Source organism: Myotis myotis, unplaced genomic scaffold (genome assembly GCF_014108235.1).
Source record: "Myotis myotis isolate mMyoMyo1 unplaced genomic scaffold, mMyoMyo1.p scaffold_m19_p_3, whole genome shotgun sequence".
NCBI lineage: Eukaryota > Metazoa > Chordata > Mammalia > Chiroptera > Vespertilionidae > Myotis > Myotis myotis.
This window is the reverse complement of record NW_023416335.1, coordinates 157,013,715-157,036,213: the sequence shown is the minus strand read 5'-3', so window position 1 is coordinate 157,036,213 and position 22,499 is coordinate 157,013,715. Positions and strand designations below refer to the sequence as shown.

General features: G+C 47.7%; 2 protein-coding genes across 2 annotated transcripts; both read left to right on the top strand.

The window, feature by feature from the left end:
* The first annotated feature begins 1,974 nt into the window (after window positions 1–1,974).
* Window positions 1,975–13,598, top strand: INHBC (inhibin subunit beta C). The gene is made up of 2 exons (XM_036300280.1): window positions 1,975–2,425; window positions 12,560–13,598. The coding sequence occupies exons 1-2, from the start codon at window positions 2,113–2,115 to the stop codon at window positions 13,303–13,305; spliced, it is 1,059 nt and encodes a 352-aa protein (XP_036156173.1). The 5' UTR covers window positions 1,975–2,112; the 3' UTR covers window positions 13,306–13,598.
* Window positions 13,599–18,533: 4,935 nt separating this feature from the next.
* INHBE (inhibin subunit beta E) lies at window positions 18,534–21,110 on the top strand. The gene is made up of 2 exons (XM_036300095.1): window positions 18,534–19,138; window positions 19,400–21,110. Exons 1-2 carry the CDS (start codon window positions 18,841–18,843, stop codon window positions 20,155–20,157), a joined length of 1,056 nt encoding a protein of 351 aa, XP_036155988.1. The 5' UTR covers window positions 18,534–18,840; the 3' UTR covers window positions 20,158–21,110.
* The last annotated feature ends 1,389 nt before the right edge of the window (window positions 21,111–22,499 follow it).

Genomic DNA, 22,499 nt, shown 5'->3' with positions numbered 1-22,499 from the left:
CAAACCTGTGTAGTAGGAATAATAAACTTTTATCAAGCACTTACTCTGTGCCAGCCACTGTAAGTGCTTTACAAAATTATTTAAATCTCAAAACTGTGAGATAATCATTATAGATCTGTAATCGCATATTCAAAATCCATAGGAGCAGCCCGGCCTGTGTTGCTCAGTGGATTGAGTGTTGTCCCATGCACCAAGCAGACGCTGGTTTGATTCCTGGTCAGGGTACAAGCCCAGGTTGCAGACTTGATCTCCAGTAGGGGGCATGCAGGAGACAGCCCGTGCAGGAGGCAGCCCATCGATGTTTCTACCTCTCTCTCCCTCTCCCTTCATCTCTAAAATCAATTTTAAAAAACTTTTTTAAATCCATAGGACCAGACATGGATCAGAATTCAGAAAATGTCAAGTTTTAGAAAGGTAAAATGGTATGTAAAATGTATATTATGGCCAGGCTGGCGAGGCTCAGTGATTAAGCACCAACCTATGAATTAGGAGGTCATGGTTCAATTCCCTGCCAGGGCATATGCCCGGGTTGTAGGCTCAATCCCCAATGTGGGGTATGGAGGAGGCAGTCAATCAATGATTCTCTCTCATCATTGATGTTTCTTTTTTTAATATATTTTTATTGATTTCAGAGAGAAAGGGAGAGGGAGAGAGAGAGATAGAAACATCAATGATGAGAGAGAATCATTGATTGGCTGCCTCCTGCACACCCCCTACTGGGGATCGAGCCCACAACCCAGGCATGTGCCCTTGAGTGGAATCGAACTTGGGACCCTTCAGTCCAAAGGCCGATGCTCTATCCACTGAGCCAAACCGGCTAGGGCAGACGTTTCTATATATCTCCCTCCCTCTCCCTTCTTCCCTGAAATAAATAAAAATATATATTTTTAAATGTACATTATGTAGTACCTCCAAGGGTAGCATCCTATAATCAAATACTATTTCTGGAGCAAAAAAACATATAAATAGTCTCAATGATTTTTAAAGGCCATAAATCACTTCACTTCTGTTCAGGTCAGGTTTAACCACTATATGAGTTACCCACACACACACAAAAATGTGGATTTTTTTTTGGGGGGGGGGGGAATTTTGGAATCATGGGTAATAATTTATCCCATTTCCCCACTGAAGGCACTAAAGCAAGAGAGGTTAAGTAACTTGCCAAGAGTCACACAGCTGATAAAAGGAAAAGATAGAATTTAACCAAGGTCATCTAGCTTAAAAACCTGTGCTCCTAACTCTACCTGCCACTCCTGCCAGGTAAATCCCCCTTGTGGAAATAAAAGCCTTTCCCTGAAGATCTACTACTCAGGACCTTTAGGGGAGAAAAGGGAGAATTCTGAGCAACCTTAAAATGTCTCTTCCTAAACAGAAGAAACCCCAGAGTACATCTAGCTCTCAAGCCCCTTCCTCACCTTCAGACCTCCCACTGATTACGCAGAAGACCCGGCTAGAACACTTCCTCTCCTCTCCCAACCCTTCAGACTGGATGTTTTTTGATCCTTACTGGGCAAAACCAAACAAGAACTAACAAGAGTTTGGGTTGGGGGCCGGCAGAGATAAGAGAAGTATCAGACAAAGGAAAATGCAACTCTCAAACCCTCAATTACCTGCATGACAGTGACCTAAAATGCCTGCCAATAACCCCCTCTTGTTTCAAAGTCACCCTTTCATATTCTATCTTAAAACCTCTAATCTCTCCCTTTCCCCACCAGGCTTCCCAGCAAGGCCATTGACCTGAAGAGGAATTTCATCTCTAACCTTTGGCCCTAGGCCTGGCAGTTCACCTGGGCAACCCACTGTCTCCCAGCATTGGCCCAGGAACACTTCTTTCCCCAAACAAACCAATCTCCACTAACATCCCCCACTCTGTGCTTTCACTGATTATGCATTGGCAGCTTCTGCCAAGTTCTACCTGTAACTGGCTTCATTTCTCAAATCAGATGTTTGGCTGCTCTATCCCCTGCAACAAGGAGTCATGCCAGCTGGACACACTCTCCTTTCCCAGCCTCTGGCGGCCAGGACAGAATCAAGACCACAGCGGTTGAGACCCTGAGCCCGGGGTTTGTGGCCTTCTCTCACTGTGTCCCTCAAGGAGGGCCTGCCCCAACAATGATCTCCTCATTGTTCCTGGCCTTCCTATTCCTGGCTCTGGCCACAGTGGCCACTACCAGAGCTGACCGTCAATGCCTGGCATGTGGGGAGCATGCCTTGGACCTGCAGAGCCAGCGGGAGCTGCTTCTCCCCCTTGCCAAGAGAAGCATCTTGGACAAGCTGCACCTCAACCAGCGCCCAACGCTAAATCGGCCAGTGTCCAGAGCAGCTCTGAGGATAGCGCTGCAGCGCCTCCATGGGCGCCCACAGGGGGCGCTTCCAGAGGCTGACAGGGGACAGGAATATGAGATCATCAGCTTTGCCGAGACAGGTGGGTTACTGACCTGTAGATCTTCCTCAAAACCTGACCTCTCAAGGAAAGGAAAAGTGTCCTCCCCAACCTAACCCCTGACTTCCTCCCCCAAACCATCCCAACTCTTTCTTCCCATGACCTGTAATCTCCTAATCCAGGATTCCCACTACCCTGCCCCCTTCCCTCCCCCCTCCGCCCCCAATCTCTCTTGTGATTTAGACATGACCAATGGGCAGCTGGGATGTAGGTAAATTTCACTTTGTTTAAAATTGCCTGCCCCCATCTCCTTTAGCTCCTCTCTCTAAAGACCCCACAAACTTCCCCAGGCTGTGGTGTGAGTCCATCCACTTCCTGGGCCTGGACCCAGAGGCTAGAGGCTGGAGGCTGGGGCATCTGCCTTTTCTCTGGCCCAGGATCCAACTTCTTCATCTCCTCTCCCCCAGATGCCTCATTTGGGTAAAAGGACAAAAGAAAATCACCAGGACTATAATACCTCTCCACCCTACCCTGCCCTCTTGCCTTGATACCTCAGTTACACACATCAGAACAGGGTCAAAATGGGACATAGAAGGGTGGATAGAGGATGGAAGCGGAGAGTTACTTCCATGGAGGGGAGAGGAGTTGGAGAATTTAGTGGACACCTGGAGAGAAAGATAAAGAATTCGGAGACAGTACCCTAGAAACAGAACACAAAGTGATCTATTTGTCCTCTGAGCTTCCTACAAGCGCTTTCTTAGGTATGAAGGCCCTTCCCATTCCTGGCCCCTTCCTCCTGGTCTGTACTTCAAGACCCAGCACTCCCATTCTCAAAAAACCTACCCTGACCTAAGGGTGAGATGCTCCCTTACCTTGAACCAGAACTCTCTGTGTGAAATTGTCTGTTTTCAGGTTTTCTATAAAGCCTGTCTTCCAATAGGATATCAACCCTGAGGTCAGGAACTGTCATTTATTCCTCATGTTATCACCAGAGGCTAGTATATAGTAAAAATAACTTACACTTACAATGTTTACTGTGTTTTAAGCCTTTTACATATACTAATGCCTTAAGATCCTTACAAGAGCTCAATGAGGCAAGTCCTATCATCATCCCCATTTTAGAGGTGATGAAACTGAGGCACATAGAGGTTGAGTAACTTGCTAAAGTTCACATGACTGATAAGTGGTGAAGCCAGTCATGGCTCTGGAATCCATGGCCTTGGGCACTAGCACTCTGCCTCTCCCAAACCTAATAGATGCCCAATAAACACTGGTTGCGTTAAACAATCAGATCACATTGCAGGTCAGCTTGACCCATAGTCTAGAGTCCCCAGTAATGGATGAGACCTTATTCTAGTTCAAAATGTGCTTCTGTTCATGATTAAGAACAATATTCTAGAGCCAAATAGCCTGGGCTCAAATCCTTGCTCAGACACTTATTACTGTGTGACCTGGGTTGTTAATAGTCAGTTTTCTTATGTGTAAAATAGGGATAACTGGAGGATAGTTGAGATAATTAAATAAGCTAATACAGGTAATGTACTTAGAAGACTAAGGTGGGCGGGAACAGGAAATAGAAGACCTAGCTCCTGCCCATGAGGGGTTTAGGTGCTGCTGCTGCTGGAAATATGTTAATCCTATATAATAAAAGCCTAATATGCTAAGTGTCTGGTCATCTGGTTGGCCATTCAACCAATCAAAGCATAATATGCTAATGATATGCTAAGGCAGCTCAACCGCTCGCTATGACATGCACTGACCACCAGGGGCAGACAGTCAACTGGTCGACAAGTCACTATGACATGCACTGACCACCAGAGGGCAAATGCTCCAACCAGTAGGTTAGCTTGCTGCTGGGGTTCAGCCCCCATCGGAACTGAGTAATATGGGCTGGACACGCCCTGGAGTCCCTCCCTAGCTGGCCAACCTTCCACTTCCCACCCCAGCCCCACACACGAGCTGCCCCGTGGTGGTCAGTGCACTCCCATAGGGGGAGCGCCACTTAGCCAGAAGCCAGGCTCAAGGCTGGTGAGTGCAGCGAATGCAGCAGTAGTGGCAGGAGCCTCCTGCCTCGGCTGCAGGTGGGCGGTAAGGAGTGAGGTGTCCCGGACTTCGAGAGCCCCGGACTGAGAGAGGGATGTCTGACTGCTGGCTTAGACCCAATTCCCAGGGAGATCAGGCCTAAGCCAGCAGGTGGACATCCCCGAAGGGGTCCCGGACTGTGAGAAGGTGCAGGTCGGGCTGCAGGACACCCCCCATGCACAATTTTCGTGCACCAGGCCTCTAGTTAGAATATAAAGCAGAATGAAATAAATGCTGCCTGAGGGCACAAGAGTTTGCTGGGCCAGGATTAACTCATTGGAACCTGGTGAGACAGGGAGGTCTTTCAGAAGATTGCGAATGGACTGCCATTATAGAATAAGTTTGACTTCAAATGGGTAGAGAATGGTAAATAACATCCTAAATGACAGTCCAAGGCCCAAGCGTCCACCACGACAAGGGGAGAACAGAGCAAGGGGCCCGGAGGAAGGGAGGACAATTGAAGAAAACCATGTCTAGACTTTCCCCAGCCCTCTCCTTCTTTCTGCTGCCTACAAGAGCCCCAGGCCCGGCCACAGTTCTGTCTCCACCTTTTAGTCCCCTATTCTCCAACCACAGAGGAAAGAAATAAGGAAGGAGTCTGTGCTGCCTTCAGAAAGTATCTATATACCTGATTGGCCAGTTGCCTTCCACAGAGGGAGGCCAGACTTCGGCTTAGGCCCACTCCTCACAGGGACATCAGTAGGACATCTTGTGAGGGCTCCCAGACTGTTAGAGGGGGCAGGCTGGGCTGAGGGATGTCCCCCGAGTGCACAAATTTTTGTGCACCGGGCCACTAGTGGTAAATAACATCCTAAATGAAGGGGGAAAACAGGTAAAAGTCTGAAGGAGTAGATTTCATTTGGAGTTGAAAAATAGGTGGACAGATGGCCATGAACCATGAATCCCTTGAACACTGATCCTGGCTGGTTTGGGTTTTTTCCACCTTTGTATCCCTGACACTTAGCCCAGTTCCTGGCACATTGCAATAACAATGATAGTTGCCATGCATTCCGTGTACCTGCCTCACCTAGTGTAACTCTCACAACCACCCTATAAAGTAGACTTTAGAATTCCCATCTTATGAATGCAAAAACTGAGATTCAAAGAAGATTATTTACATGGCCAAGGTCATACAGCGTGGAAGGGGCAGAATTCAAACACAATTCTCTCTGACTTCAAAGTCTGTATACTTTCCACATATTTGCTAATCAATAATGATTACAATGTTCAGGCCAGAGGGGACCTGATCTGAGATGAAGTTTGAAGGTGAGAATGACTGATGCCTGGATTTCACCTTTCACATTTAAATATTTTAGCCTGAAGTTTTCATTTCAATTCATTGAAGTTATCTGAAATAAAGATCTGAACATTGTTCTTGCTGGAAGTATGAAGAGAGAGAGTTTGAGGCTCTGGGGAAACTAGGGTAGGGGACTTCAGTGGTGTCCTGGAACTGGCTCACACTGGCTCATGAGAGCTGATTGTGAATATCTTCCAACTTTGCATCCAGAGACATCACCTTGATAGTTTGAAATCAGTCATGGTGGGAGAATTTATACCACATAAATTGGCAAATACTACAAATCAGGGTACTGTTCCCCCTCTAGAATCCAGTTGTTAAATATTTACCAGCACACCACTGCTTGTCACCTAAAATTACAAGTTAACTGCCTCCCACACACCTAATATACAATGCTGAGACAAGACACGATATCCGTAATAGATACTCCTATTCAAAATGGGAGATGGGGAAGCACAGAGCAGTCACTGACCCATGCAAATTCTGATATTTAGCCAGGCACATATCTCAGTCTATCCCAACTCCAGGATTCCCTTGGTTAGTGCCTGATTCTGCTGCTCCCTGGTAGGATTTTCCTCTCCTCTCAGGAAGAGTCCACCGCTGCTTTCCTCGGCTTCTAGAGCCACTCTCTCAGCACCCTCTGAGATGTCTTTCCTTTCAAATAAGAAATGGCCTGTGCTCATGAGAAGTTGGGGGCCCACAGGCCTCATTTCACTTTGAATTGTCTCTGTCCCTTTAGTCCAGGGGTCCTCAAACTACGGCCCGTGGGCCACATACGGCCCGCCGAAAATATTTATCCGGCCCGCCGGGTGTTTTTGCCGCCGCTGCCTGTTGCTTAGCAGCCGACTAGTTTTTTTTAAAACTATAGTCTGGCCCTCCAACGGTCTGAGGGACAGTGAACTGGTCCCCTGTTTAAAAAGGTTGAGGACCCCTGCTTTAGTCCAAATTGGTACTGCTTTCACTATTAAAATTATCTTTAAAACTCCGTGGGCCTTCTAAATAATAAATTGTAGTCTACTCAATTAGACAAAAGGCACTCCACTCTGTCAAAACAGACCCCTACTTGTGTTACAAGTCAGGGTGTTGTGGGGCACAACTCTTAAGATTCTTAGAAACCCTTTTGTCCAGCTGAGAGGGTCTACAGAACATCATCTTAAGCTTTAGAGCTTAACAAAGAAGTGAGATCACAGCTAAGGGCCCTATGGCTGACCCTGTGTTTGTTTTTATCTTCACACCGAGGCCATGCTTTACGGGCAGTGCCCTGGATTTGATTTTTGCCTTGAGAACGTATCTCATTTGAAGAACTTTTTGCCAGACAGAGAAACAAGGAATGAAAAAATATTTTATTGTTCAATCTAGCAAGTCCTGTTTGAAATATTCTATCGAAATTCTGCTTGAAAATTTAACAGTTCTTGCGATAAAGCAGCTAAAATAAGCCAAATGACACTTCCAGCATTCTGCCTGGAAATATCTTCAGCTAAATTCACAACTTTGTTAGATATCATTTCTAGCTTCCAAGTTATCACAGCTGATAGCCAATACATAATACAGGTCCCCTTTCTCTGGCTTCCAATAGCAATTTTCTCACTGCTCTAACTGCCTTCACTAACACTCTCCTCACCACCCTTACAACCTCTGCCTGCCACCCAATCCCAAAGCCAGTGCTATATATTGTAGGTCTTTATTATGGAACACCCTACTTCTGATACTAGTTTCTGTTTCAGTTATCCATTAATATAACAAAGAAGCCCAAATAGAGAGGCCTAAAAGAAAAAATTCAATATTTTTCATGATTTTGTGATTTGACTGGGCTTATCTGGACAGTTCTGGTCCACATGGGCTAGCTGAGGTCGCTCATGTAACAACATTCAGGCAGGAGCTCAGATGGGGCTAGATAGAACATCTAAGATGGTCTCTGATTTTCCACATGGCTTCTCATCATTCAGTAGTCTCTCCCAAGTTTCTCTGAAGCCAAGTTGCTGGCTTCCAAAAAGATGAAGCCTCAGTGTATAAACTTCTGCTTGCACTATGCTTGCCTGTGTCTTGTTGGCCAAATCAAATCACATGGCCAAGACAAGAATTAATATGGGAAGAAATTGCACAAAGCTATGAATATTGGGAGCTGTTGTTCATTGGGAGCCAACGATGTAATAGTCTACCACAACCCCTGTGGGTTATATGTCTGCCTGCCATAACCGGAGTGACTTTATTTTTTTTTAATTGTTTTATTGCTTAAAGTATTACAAAGAGTATTACATATGTCTCCTTTTTTTCCCGCCCTTAACAATCCCCCGGCCTCCCCTACCCCCCAGTGTCTTATGTCCATTGGTTATGCTTATATGCATGCATACAAGTCCTTCGGTTGATCTCTTACCTCCACCCCCTCCCGCCCCTCAACCCTCCCCGGCTTTCCCGCTGTAGTTTGACAGTCTGTTCAAGGCAGCTCTGCCTCTATATCTATTTTTGTTCATAAGTTTATAATGGTCTTTATTATCCATGAGTGAGTGAGATCATGTGGTGTTTTTCCTTCATTGACTGGCTTATTTCACTTAGCATAATGCTCTCCAGTTCCATCCATGCCGTTGCAAATGGTAAGAGTTCCTTCTTTTTTACAGCAGCATAGTATTCCATCATGAAGATATACCACAGTTTTCTAATCCATTCATCTACTGATGGGCACTTAGGCTGTTTCCGGATCTTAGCTATGGTGAATTGTGCTGCTATGAACATAGGGGTGCATATATCGTTTTTGATTGGTGTTTCTGGTTTCTTGGGATATATTCCTAGAAGTGGGATCACAGGGTCAAATGGGAGTTCCATTTTTAGTTTTTTAAGGAAACTCCATACTGTCTTCCATAGTGGCTGCACCAGTCTGCATTCCCACCAGCAGTGCACGAGTGTTCCTTTTTCTCCACATCCTCTCCAGCACTTGTCATTTGTGGATTTGTTGATGATAGCCATTCTGACAGGTGAGATGGTACTTCATTGTTGTTTTGATTTGCATCTCTCGGATGATTAGTGACTTTGAGCATGTTTTCATATGTCTCTCGGCTTTCTGAATGTCCTCTTTTGAAAGGTGTCTATTTAGGTCCTTTGCCCATTTTTTGATTGGATTGTTTATCTTCTTTTTGTTAAGTTGTATGAGTTCCCTATAAATTTTGGAGATTAGTCCCTTATCAGATATAACATTGGCAAATATGTTTTTCCACGCAGTGGGCTTTCTTGTTGTTTTGTTGATGGTTTCTTTTGCTGTGCAGAAGCTTTTTATTTTGATGTAGTCCCATTTGTTCATTTTCTCTTTAGTTTCCAATGCCCTAGGAGCTGTATCGGTGAAGAAATTGCTTCGGCATATGTCTGAGATTTTGTTGCCTTTGGATTCTTCTAGTATTTTTATGGTTTCTCGTCGTACATTTAAGTCCTTTATCCATTTTGAGTTTATTTTTGTGTATGGTGTAAGTTGGTGGTCTAGTTTCATTTTCTTGCATGTATCCGTCCAATTTTCCCAACACCATTTATTGAAGAGACTATCTTGACTCCATTGTGTGTTCTTGCCTCCTTTGTCAAATATTAATTGAGCATATTGGTTCGGGCCGATTTCTGGGCTCTCTATTCTATTCCATTGATCTATATGTCTGTTCTTGTGCCAATACCAGACAGTTTTGAGAACAGTGGCTTTGTAATACAGCTTGATATCTGGTATTAAGATCCCACCTACTTAGTTCTTTCTCAGGATCGCTGCAGCTATTCGGGGTCTTTTTTAATTCCAGATGAATTTTTGGAGAGTTCGTTCTAGGCCTGTGAAATATGCCGTTGGTATTTTAATGGGAAGTGCGTTGAATTTATAGATTGCTTTGGGTAGTATGGACATTTTAATGATGTTGATTCTACCAATCCAAGAACATGGTATGTTCTTCCATCTGTTTATGTCTTCCTCTATCTCTTTTTTCAACGTCCTATAGTTTTCTGAGTAGAGGTCTTTTACCTCCTTAGTTAAGTTTATTCCTAGGTAGCTTAATTTTTTTGGTGCGATGGTAAATGGGATTGTTTCTTCAGTCTCTCTTTCTGTAAGTTCACTATTGGTGTATAGAAATGCCATAGATTTCTTGGCGTTAATTTTGTATCCTGCTACACTGCCGAATTCATTTATTAAGTCTAATCGTTTTTTGATGGAGTCTTTAGGGTTTTTTATGTATAATATCATGTCATCTGCAAATCAGGACAGTTTTACTTCTTCTTTTCCAATTTGGATGCCTTTTTGGAGTGACTTTAGAGATCCTAACAGTAAGGTGCTCAGTGACCTAGCAAGAAAAGATTAGTTAGGCCAATCAGACTCTTCTAGGATTTTGGAATTGGGACACTGAAAGATCAGCTCACTTAGCTAGGAAGAGGTGAGTAAAAGGTTCTGTAGACTCAGGACCTGGAGCCACCATTTTGGGAGTTGAGAAAGCTGATGAGGAGGCAGAAGAAGTATATCCAAGCCAGCTAGAATATAAACTCCATGAAGGTAGAGATTGTGCCGTATGGTTCACCATTATATGGTTCACTTAGTACATAGTCAGCACCCAAAATTTGTTGAATGAATGGTCTTTTATTTCTTTAATTCTTATTTTACACTGACACCAGAGTTACTTGCCAAAAACTTGGCTAGATCATGAAATTCACCATCTCAAAAACCTTATTAGTGAAGAAAGTCCAAATTTTCAGAGAGAAAAGAATGAAGTAGACTTACACAGAAACGGAGATGAGAGAGATCATAATGGCTCTGAGAGCTATCAAAAGCTGTCTTATTCCTGACATTCCAATTCACATGAAGCCTAGTTGAATTTTATTTTCTGCCCTTTTACGTCCAAGAAAGTGCCAGTGGCATTCCCACAATAAAGCATTCTTTACTTGATAAAGAAAAAAAGGGTAGCTTAGATCAAGTCATAATGGGCTTATGACCGCTTCCTAAAAGAGTTTGGGCTTTCTTCAATAATAAGGTTTTTGAGATGATGAATTTCATGAATTAAAAAGAGAGGAAGGGAGGGGGAGAAAGAGATACATCCATGAGAGAAACATCGATCTGCTGCCTCCTGAATGCCCCCTATTGAGGATTGAGCCCACAACCTGTGCCACAACCTGGGCATGTGCCCTGACCTGCAATCCAACTGACAACCTCTCAGTGCATTGTATGCTCAACCAACTGAGCCTCACCTGCCAGGGCTAGACACCTGATTTTTTTTAAGTCACTTTGGAGCAAAAGGGTAGGTAATTACTATTATTTTTTTGTAAATCAATCAAAATTATACCCTTTTTGTCAGATTAGCAAAAATATATATTTTTGGTATGCCGCAGAATTTTAGTAATTAGTTTGTGTGCCATGAGATGAAAAAGGTTGAAAATCACTGAACTAATGTATAGTAAAGGAGACAAGATCAGTGAAATTATATTATGAATTGGAGGTAGATTTGACAGGTCTTGCAGATAATTTCAAAGTAGGAGATGAGAGCAATCAAGGTTTTGGCTTAAGCAATGCATTTATATGGAAGGAGGAGATTGGAGAAGGAATGGGTTTGGGGAGATAAATCTAAAATTCTTCTTTGAACATGAAAAGTTTGAAATATCATTGGCTATCCAACTAGGTTATCAGATCAGCAGTGGGATATACAAGCCTGGGGCTTGGGGAGAAATCAGGTCCAGGGATATATATTTGGGAGTCATCAGCATACAGATGAAATTAAAAGCCATGGGAATTGATGAGACCATTCTGAGAGAGAGTATAGATATAGAAGAGAAAGGAGAAGAGAGCTCAGGACTTCCAACATGTAGAGGTCAGACAGAGAAAGAGGAGTTATCAGCAAAAAAAGATCAAAATGGAGTGGCCAGAGTCACAAAAGCCAGGAAGGGGAAAAGAACTATTTCAAGAAGGAGGGAATGGTTAAGTATGTCAAACACTGCTTTGTAAGATGAATATAAAGAGATGAAACCATTGGACTTGGCAACATGGCAGGTGATGGTGAACCTGACAAGAGTGATTTCAGTGGAGTGGAGGGAATAGAAACCCAATGAAAGTGTTTCAATGGGGCAGGTGAGGGATGAAGAGGGGAACGGTGGCAATCGTAATAGGGTTAGGGAGAAATGCATAGACATTAGAACTACTGTGGTGAGAGACTGGATAAGGGGAATGAGGGAGGTGGCCACAGGGTTTCCAGAGATGATAAGAAGGGTAGTGGCACCACCAATTCTAAGAACAAAAAGAGAGATCAGCAAGAAAGAAAATAATGATTTCCATTTGGGACAAATTGATTTTAATGTGCTGGCAGGACATTTATGTGTCCTGAAGCTTGGTGATTCCCAAATCTATATGTCCAATCCGGAGGTGCAAAATTGATTTGAGAATCACCAGAATAAAAGTTGTTTTGGCTGACCATGAGTGTGGGTAAGAGCTCTCCTCAGTATAAAAGGCAAACTTTGGAGAACTCTTGCATTAAAGTGCTGGTCAGAGAAAAAAAAAGCCAGCAAAGAAAATCAAGGAAGAATCAAACGAGAGTTGTGTAATGAAAGCCAAGAGAGAAAAGACTTTTAAGGAGGAAAGTGTAGTCAGCAATGTGGTCACGAATGAGCAGAGTGTTCAAGCGTGCGGAAAATAGAGAGGTAGCTGGTAAGAATTGACATTCAGATAAAAACAAAAATCTAGCATATAAATATTCAACTAATAATTATGATGTAAATGAATAAAGATTCACTCACTGGAAAAAAAGAAAAAAAAGAATTGACACTCAGAACATCGCAATGACTGGGGCTTCTTGTGTCCACAGGCTTCTCCAACATCAACCAGACTCGTCTTGACTTCCACTTCTTCTCTGATAGAACTGCTGGTGGCATGGAGGTCCAGGAGGCTAGCCTCAGGTTCTTTGTGCAGCTCCCTCCCAATACCACCTGGACTTTGAAGGTGAGGGTCCTTGTGCTAGGTTCACATGAAGCCAACCTCACTTTGGCCACTCAGCACCTGCTAAAGGTGGATACCAGTGGCTGGCATCAGCTCCTTCTGGGGCCTGAAGCTCAGGCTGCCTGCAGCCAGGGACACCTGACCCTGGAGCTTGTACCTGAAGGCCAGGTAGCCGAGAGCTCAGTCATCCTGAGCGGGGCTGCCCAGAGGCCTTTTGTGGCAGCCCGGGTGAGAGTTGGGAGCAAGCACCGGATTCGACGTCATGGCATCAACTGCCAGAGTGGGTCCAAGATGTGCTGTCGACAAGAGTTCTTTGTGGACTTCCGTGAGATTGGCTGGCATGACTGGATCATCCAGCCTGAGGGCTACTCAATGAACTTCTGCACAGGGCAGTGCCCACTGCATGTAGCAGGCATGCCTGGTATTGCTGCCTCCTTTCACACCACTGTGCTCAATCTTCTCAAGGCCAACACAGCTACAGGCACACCTGGAGGGGGCTCATGTTGCGTGCCCACAGTCCGGCGCCCCCTGTCTCTGCTCTACTATGACAGGGACAGCAACATTGTTAAGACTGACATACCTGACATGGTGGTTGAGGCTTGTGGGTGCAGTTAGTCTATGTGTGGGATGGGAAGCCCAAGGTGGGGTAGACAAATATGCCCCCACAGAGGTGCCCTTCCTTGAGAACAGGGACTGACTCCATTATTGCCTCTGTACAGGAGGTGCAATCCCTCTTCCTGAGCAACCTATGGAAATTATCCCAACTTTGACTTGAGGAGATCTTCATCTAAAGAGAGTCACTGTGCCTGGTTGGGGTAGCTCAGTGGTTGAACACTGACCCATGAACCGGGAGGTCATGATTCGATTCCCCATCAGGGCACATGCCCTGGTTGCAGGCTAGGTCCCCAGTAGGGGGCAGGTAGGAGGCAGCTGATCAATGATTCTCTCTTATGGTTTTCTATCTCTATATCCCTTTCCCTTCCCCTTTCTAAAATCAATAAAAACTTAATTTTTAAAAAGTCAACCTTTAAAAAAAATAAATACATACATACATAACCACCAGCCTCTCTCCAAGAGGACAGTCCATCAAGCAAGCCCCACATGCTCAACTGCCATCCCAGAGACTCTGATCCACCTCCAACCATAAGCAGTGCAACCCAGGCAGACACCCATAACCTATTCTTAATCTATACCATAATCCACAATGCTTCCCTGCCCTTTCCACTCAGTGCCCCTCCCTCTCTAAATAATTTGACCCAGCCCCTCCCCTTGATTTTCTGGATCTCCAGAGAGCCCCCTCCTTGGTTTCACCAAAGATTAGATCATTACTCTCCAAAATGAGGCTCATTTCTCTCTGTGTCTTGGGTCCCTTTCCTTCTTACTTGCCCGGGTAGCCCACCTAAGGCTTTCTTGGCACACCTACATCCATTCTTTATCCTTCCCTGCCCTGCTCTATGGGGTTGGGGGCTGACTCATCTGAGTTCCTTTCGCCCCTGCTTCCTGCTGAATTTGACTAAAGGAAGACACAAGCAAGAAGTCCAAATATTTCTTATTCATGCAGCCTAGGTGCCGTGGTTCTGTGTGACTGTGACTGTGACTATGTCCCGACAGCTTCTGTCTGGCTCCTCTCTTCCATGGCTTCAGCTTTGCCTGGGTTCTGATGTCACTGCTTCCATGCTAAAGGCTTATAGTGGCTCTCCACTCTTACTAGCACCTCGGTGCTTCAATATCCCTCATTGGTTCCCTTAACCCTGCCCATTCCTCTGTAAAGAAGTCAATGCTCAGCTGGTGTTGCTCAGTGGTTAAGTATCAACCCATGAACCAGGAGGTCAGAGTTTGACTCCTGGTAGGAGGTGTGCAGGAGACAACCAATCAATGATTCTCATCATTGAAGTTTGTCTCCCTCTCCCTTCCTCTTTCTGAAATCAATAAAAAAATATTTTTTTTAAAAAAAGAAGTCCTTCATAAACTCTTCTCGGTGATGCAAACACAGACAGCTGAGTGGGTCTTTTGTCTCCTGTCAGAACCCCAACTGACAGGCCAGAAGACAGCCTGCCTGCGGTGTCCATTTCTGCTCTCTCCTCACACAGGTTCCTCAGGGCTGAGCTATTGTGTCCTTTCCATACTTCATGCCCTTCCTTCCCCAGGCTGCCTCCCCTCCTTTGTTAGGCCTCCTGCACCCTTTTGGAACCACCTTTGCTGGTCTCAAGGATAATAAAGACCTGGGTTTTACCTGCTCCTCTCTTCCCCCTGTACTCACAGATCACTGTTCAATAAGAAAGTAGGCCAACAACCTGTGGGGATACAGGTGGTGGAAGGCAGAGGAATGGTTCAGACATGGCTGCCTTGCTTTCACCAACTCTCAGGCCTCCATCCAGGAGTACTGATTGGAAGCTGGAACTGGCTAAGGGCCACTAGAGTAGGGCAGGGAGGAAAAAAGGAAGGCCTGGAGTGAGAAGAGGGAGGCATTTGCTTTACGACTGGGTTTCTGGGTTCTCTCTAGACCAGACATTTTCAACCGGTATGCCGCAAAAATTTTAAAAACATTCAATACCTGACAACAACAACAATAGCCATCTTGTGTGAATGCCTTGTCTTGAACCATAAATACATAGGTCATATAATAGAGTTGCATCTTATTGGTCACATCACATAATAAGGTTGCAGTGTCCATTTAAGGTTGTCTGATTAACTCTTAGTACCAGAAATCCTTATTTATAAGTATAGATGTTTGATTTTTTTAATTGATTTTTAGAGAGAGAGAAAGGGAGAGGGAGAAAGAGATACATCCATGAGAGAAACATCGATCTGCTGCCTCCTGCATGCCCCCTATTGAGGATCGCGCCCACAACCTGAGCCACAACCTGGGCATGTGCCCTGACCAGGAATCCACTGACAACCTCTCAGTGCATTGGACACCCAACCAATTGAGTCACACCCACCAGGGCTAGATACCTAATTTTTTTTTAAGTCACTTTGGAGCAAATAAAGGTAGGTAATTACTTTTTTTTTTTTTTTGTAAGTCAGTCAAAAGTATACCTTTTTTGTCATATGAACAAAAACTATATTTTTGGAATGCTGCAGAATTTTAGTAATTAGTTTGTGTGCCATGAGATGAAAAAGGTTGGCAATCACTGCTCTAGACCTTTGCCCTCTTCCCCCACCATTTCCTCCCTTTGGTTCGACAGCCCTGCACCATGGGTCGATATTGTCTGCAGCCCAAGGCCGAGATTTTGCAAAACCCATGTGTCCTTTGGGTTACGTGATGTCTGTGTTTGCTCAGCTTATAACCCCCTTCTACCAGGGTCTGAGGTCCTTGGAATAGGAACCCTAGAGGAGAAAGTCTGAAAGGGACCTCCGGGGGGACTGCCAGGCTGAGCTGTGGGGTTTCCTGAGCAACCTCGTGGGGGTATTCCCACCTTTACCTTGAGATCTCCATCTAAGGAGAGAATTTAAGGGAATCTTCTGGTACCTCTCCCTTCACCCACCAAACTCCCCTCCCTCCCACCACTTCAGTCCCCAGAGCCGAGACTAAGGTGAGGTAGAGTGAAGCATTCACTTTAGGGGCAAAATTTAAGGGGAGGCCAAAAAATTCATCAATAAAAATAAATAATATTTTAATTCAATATTTTTCAAACATCAAGATTAATACCAAAAAACTCCATGATGGGGAAAAAAAAAGGCAAATTTTAAAATAAACACAGGATCGGTGTTCTTTCCTTTCTTCTGTGGCTCTGCCTTCTATAACGAGGAGAAAGAGTGGGTATGTCTTTCAAACCTTTTCTTCCAGAGTCCCCTGAGTCCCTAACTCTAGACTGTCAGACTTTTCTCATTTAGGCAAGATAATCACTCAGTATTCTTCTACTTCCTTACCCACCCCTCAGCCTTGTCTCCACCCCCCAGCCCCAACCAGGTTGGTGGTAGGGCGGACCAGGGAGGCAGATGGATGGAGTATTTATAACTCAGGAGCACTTCTTGGGAAAAGTGACTAAGATGCTAAGAGCATATTTATAGCTGGGTTCTGACGTAAGTGTCAGCGAGGAGGTAGGGCCGAGCCAGGCACAGCAGCGAGAGGATAGGAAGAGCTGGAAAGTGGGGGCACCTGGCAGAGGGGAGAGGTGGGGTCAGAGCCTCCAGCAGCTATTTCTTGCTGCTTCCCTGAACTCTGTCTCCTGGCACCAACAGGTAAGCCCTCTGAAACACCGTCGCAGGCAAAAACCTGTCTTGCACTTCTACAGCCCGGACCCCAGAGGGTAGAGGGCTGTCACCAGCCGGACCAACAGAGAGGGAGCTGGGGAGAGCACAGCACAGAAGGGCTTGAATGTTTCCGGCCCTGGGGGGGGAAACGCAGGGAGGACAGGAGGGTCTGTAAAGCCCCCTTGTCCCTTGTCCCTGCTCCCCGCCACGGGTGCTTTGAGTTTCTAGGAAGAACCTCGCACCCATCACCAAGCTCCACTGCCACCTGCCCGTGTGATGAGGTCCAAGACCAAAGGCAGCAGTGATGCTGCTCCTAACAGCACTCTCTGCTCGCTGGCAGGGGCGAGATGTGAGAGCAGAGGGACCAGCTTCTCTGTCTCCCGCTGGAGAGCCAGGGTTCTCAGAGTGAGAGGTTGGGAAGCACGGCATCTCTCCCTCCCCTAGTGGCCCCTTCTCTGGGAAACTGGCCAGAGCTGAGACAGCGGCTGTCAGCAGCACAGCACTGCCACACGGTGGACATCGGTGGTACTGACACCCAGCCCCCGAAGCACCACCTCTCTCTCCCTGCTGCTGGGTTAGGATTAGCAGGCTCTCTTGACAACCCCCACCACACCCCGCTAAATAGTGGGGAGATGAATAAAATGGAGTGGGGGCACACTTCCAAATCACACTCACTTTCTCCCTCTTCTTGAAGAAACTGGGCATAAGGAGAAAGGCTAGCATGAGGCCTTCCCTCATAGGTTCAAGGTGGAGGGGCCTGGCCCTTCCATTTATAGTCAGTGAGGGAGGGAGATAAGGAGGGCTGGGATGGAACTAAGGTTGCTGCACTTTTTGTTTGCTCTACTCTTACAAGTCCTAAACCATCCGTTTCTCATCCCCGTTAACAGAGACCTGGCACCACTTCTAGGATGTCCCACAAATTAAACAACTCTCACAGTCCCCTGAAAGAGAACCAGCAGCTGGGTACAGGCCCCCCCAAGTCCCATGCCCTCTGCCAGCCTTGGTGGACTCTGCCCTGCTGTAAGATTGCATCAACCCCACCGCCCCCACCTCTCTGGGTTTCCCCAGACATCACAGTAACATGCCAACCCCCTGCCCCTGCCCTCTTCCACGTGTGCTCCAGTCCAACTGGACTCTGGGCAGCCAGCACAGGCAGGGTCAGGGAGTGACTTCTGTGTCCCATGGCACTGCCACCTGGGCCTGGGCAAAAGGACTCTGCTCCCCCCGCCCCCACCTGCCAACCTCCCGCCCCTGTACCAGGCCCATTGCTAAAAATAGAAACCAGAGGGGTCCTTCTAGCCCAGAGACCCCAGGGAAATAACCACTGGAACTCGCAGCTGCATCATAGCAACTGCTGCAGCAGAGGCCAAAGAGCGAGCTAGAAAGGCCGAAGGGATGCGGGGAAATTGCCCTTCCCCACTTTGCTATATGGAGTTCCCTCCCCCAAGCCCCAGACCTTGAGGGCTGACCATGTGAAATCATCCTCTTTCTTGCATCATGCGTGTCCACATTGCCCCCACCCATACCCCCACCTCAAGCTCAGTGACCAGGGCCAGATGGTGAAACCTGAGCTCCAGGGGGGGGGACATCCACCCCCTGCAGGGGCTTGATGGGCAGCAGAGCTGGCCAATCTGGTGCTCAGAAGGTAGGTCTGCTGGCTGACCACAAGGTGAGGGAGCCCCAGGCTGCAGGCTCTAAAGAGGCCCCAGTCAGTAGTGAGACATGAGCTGTGAGGGTCAAATTGGCAGACTGTGCTAAACACAGCCACCCATCAGACCGTCCACCCTCTACCAGGCAGCAGAAGACAGGTGGCTCTACCCCTGGCTAAGGGTAGGTGTGGCACCGCTGTCTGCCGCTGCTGTGCCCTCTTTGGCCTCCGTGCAATCAGATTCAACAGCAGGAGCAACTGCCATCCGAGGCTCCCGTTTCGACCCAGGGCCATTCACCAGGAACATGGGGCTCCCTGGTGTCCAGCTCCGGCTGGTGCTGCTGTGGGCACTGGTGTGGGCACAGGAGACAAGGTCTGTGTGTCCCTCCTGTGGGGGCCCCACCCTGGCACCCCAAGCAGAACGAGCGCTGGTCCTAGAGCTGGCCAAGCAGCAAATCCTGGAGGGGCTGCACCTGACCAGTCGTCCCAGGATAACTAACCCTCCACCCCAGGCAGCACTGAGCAGAGCTCTCCAGAGACTGCAGCAGGGAAGTGTGGCTTCGACGAAAGGGGAGGAGGTCATCAGCTTTGCTACCACCACAGGTGGGTGAGAGAGAGAGAGAGGCAGAAAGCAAGCAGGGAAAGGGAGGCAGAAAGGGAGGCTGGCAGACAAGGCAGGCAGAGCAGGGCGTGGGGGGAGGAGGAGAAGTTGGGGCAGGGACTGGGTGCAGATGATGGTTAGACAGTCCCTGTTTCTTCTAAAGGTGGGTGCTGGGGAGAGCAGTGGGCAGGGCTTGCAGGAGTTCTCGGAGGAGAGCCCCGTTTCTGCTCAGTCCCTCAGTCCTTTCTCCATCTTTCTGGCAGACTCCTCCACTTCAACCTGCAGCTCCATGCTCACCTTCCACCTGTCCACTCCTCGGTCCCACCAGCTGTTCCACGTGCGCCTATGGCTTCATGTACTCCCCACCCTTCCTGGCATTCTTCACTTGAAGATCTTTCGATGGGGCACAAGGAGGAGGCACAGAGTGTCTGGCACCTTCCTGGCTGAGCACCACATTACAAGCCCTGGCTGGCATGCCCTGACTCTGCCCTCTAGTGGCTTGAGGGGTGAGGAGTCTCATGTCCTGAGGCTCCAACTGGACTGCAGTCCCCTAGAAGGCAACAGCACAGCTGCCGGACAAGCTCAGCGCCTCCTGGACACAGAGGGAAACCAGCGGCCCTTCCTGGAGCTTAAGACCCGTCCCAATGAGCAGGAAGCAGGCCGAGTCAGGAGGAGGACCCCCACCTGTGAACCTGAGACTCCCTTATGTTGTCGGCGAGACCATTATGTAGACTTCCAGGAACTGGGATGGAGGGACTGGATCCTGCAGCCTGAGGGGTACCAGCTGAATTACTGCAGTGGGCAGTGCCCCTCCCACCTGGCTGGCAGCCCGGGCATTGCTGCCTCCTTCCATTCTGCTGTCTTCAGCCTCCTCAAGGCCAACAACCCTTGGCCCTTGGGTACCTCCTGCTGTGTCCCTACTGCCCGGAGGCCTCTCTCTCTCCTCTACCTGAACCGCGATGGTAATGTGGTCAAGACAGATGTGCCAGATATGGTGGTGGAGGCCTGTGGCTGCAGCTAGCAAGAGGATCTGGGGGTTGAAGTAAAGATATCAAGTTGGGGGTTCCCAGGCAAAGGGCATCTGTGGCTGGAGGCATCAGATTCCCGTTCTGCACCACCACCCAATGGGCCACCTGGCAGTATGACTGAGTTGACCTCTCTGGGACCCAAATGGACACTTTCCTAGCCAGACGCTGGTCTATTCCAGGCTGGTTGATGTGTGGGGAGCTGGGGAAAGTGTGTCCTCTGAAGGAACCTACCCAGAAAGCATGATTTCCTGCCCTATGAGAAAATAGCAGCGGCAAGGGAGGGAGGGAGGGAAGGAGGGAGGGGAGAAGCAGGCAGAGAAAATGACTTAGTCTCTCCCGAGAAGAGAAAGTCCTCAAGTGAGAGCAGAAAGAAGCAGACTGAGGGTCCAGCAGACTTGGGGCAGGGGAAACAGGCTGGCCAGGGGTCGGACTGTGGAAGTGCTTTAAGGGAGGGTCAAGAAGGAGATGGGCAAGGGCTGAGGAAGGTGTTTAGCAGAGCCCCAGAAATGGGCATCAGGAGAGGAGAGTGCTGAGCCTGAGAAGTTCCTTGGCTTTTCCCAGTGAGAGGCAGGACCCACTGGGGAAACAAACATTTATACTTTCCTAGTAAAAATGAAGAAGAAAAATCAGCCAGTGTGAGTCATAAAGGGCCGGGGTGATGGGCCAGAGCCATGGTTCTCAAGGTGTGGTCTGGGGACCCCTGGGAGGTTCCTGAGACCCTTTCAGGGGTGTCCACAGGGTCACAACTATTTTCATAATAATACTAAGATGTTTGCCTTTTTATTTTCATTATCTCAAAAGCATTCAGTGTTTTCCAGAGGCTGGTGACATGCGATTACGTCATCTTTCTGACATTGTTAATGGGATGTGTGCTTGTGTATTCTTGTGTTACAAACTTTTTTCAGTTTTAATTTCTAATATGGTAAATTGATACAAACCACATAAACAACAGCTTGATAAACTTAAAGAGTGTAAAGTGGTCTCGAAACCAAATATTTGAGCATCGCTGATCTGGAGAAAGCAGTGTGGGGAGGAGAACGCAGTGTGCCCTAAAAGAACTACCCTGGAGGGTGGGGCACATGGCTGAGACAGGAGCTGAGCAAGAACCCTTCTTCTTCAGTGACCTCTGGTCGTCGTGCTTGACCCTCTGGGTATAACTGGTGTCTGGGTCAAAGAAACATGGGGGAGGGGGCTCAGATACGCTCCTAACTGTACCTCACAGCTACTATCTATATGCGCTGGCCTCAGATCACTTCCTAGTTTCCCCTTTTCCCCTTGACCCTCAGACTGAACAGTTAGCCTACTAACCCTCCAGCCCCAAGGAAGTGGTTCTTGGAAGCAGAGTTAGGATGTGGGAGGTCTGTCTGTAGGGTAACAGAAAATAAAGGGACCTTCCCCCCCCACCCCACCTCCCACCATGCTTTCACCCCTTTCTCATAAAGAAAGGTCAGAGAGAGTGAAAGAGCTGACACTTTCCCTGCATCTGATCACCATGGCAACACAAATCCAAAGAGACTCTATTAGACACTACCGCTCTGCACTAGCAGCCTCTGCCAGTCCGGTTTTGGGGGCTCATACAACCCCCTCCCTGGACTCCTAACTGGGCTTTGGTGGGGATCTGTAAACCCTACTCCTTTGGCTTCCCAAGTTTCCTCTGCCTCCAAGACTCCAGGGGGTTGTCATATGCCAAAAAGGCCAGCAGAGGGAGCAGAGAGCCTGGAAGAGCAGAAAGAGAGCGGACAGCGAAGAGGTGCGGAGGTGGCCGCAGTCCCCAGAACTTCGAGAACAAGGAGAACCGGGGTTCCTCGGGAACAGTGCCTCCGTGCTAGGGTTCCCTAGTAACCTTGTGTCCACACACTCTGCACCCATTGCCTCAGCCTCCGTTCCTCTTATGCTCCATAGAACCCTCACCTTACGCTCAGGGCCCCCAACCCAAGGCTGTCACAATCCTGTTTCCAACAAATCCCCCAACTCCGTCCCAACTCTTTCGTGTTCCATCCAAAGAGTGAGGACAGCCGAGAGACCGCAGGATGGTGCTCCTTTAGCACCAATCAAAGTCGAAGCCCCTACCTCCAACATCATCTTTCTGGAATGAACTTTTTCGTCGCCCCCTTCCCGTCCTGCAATATATTTCTGGCACTGGTTCAGGGCCTATTCGTGGACAGCCGATCCAAGGATCCATGCCGGGATTTACTGCCCACCACCAGCAGCGTGTTCGGCCGGGGGGGGGGGGCATAGGGTCCCTCAAGGGAGGGGGAGGATCCTGGGGGTCCTGGGGGTGCAATAAGCCCGGCACCCCCTCTCTTGCTTCCAGCTACCCCGCCTCATCCTACAG

Coding starts and splice junctions, on each gene's coding strand:
- INHBC (XM_036300280.1), top strand. CDS start 2,113: ATGATCTCCTCATTGTTCCTGGCCTTCCTATTCCTGGCTCTGGCCACA. Junction 2,426..12,559: donor CATCAGCTTTGCCGAGACAG/GTGGGTTACTGA, acceptor TTGTGTCCACAG/GCTTCTCCAACATCAACCAG.
- INHBE (XM_036300095.1), top strand. CDS start 18,841: ATGGGGCTCCCTGGTGTCCAGCTCCGGCTGGTGCTGCTGTGGGCACTG. Junction 19,139..19,399: donor CAGCTTTGCTACCACCACAG/GTGGGTGAGAGA, acceptor TCTTTCTGGCAG/ACTCCTCCACTTCAACCTGC.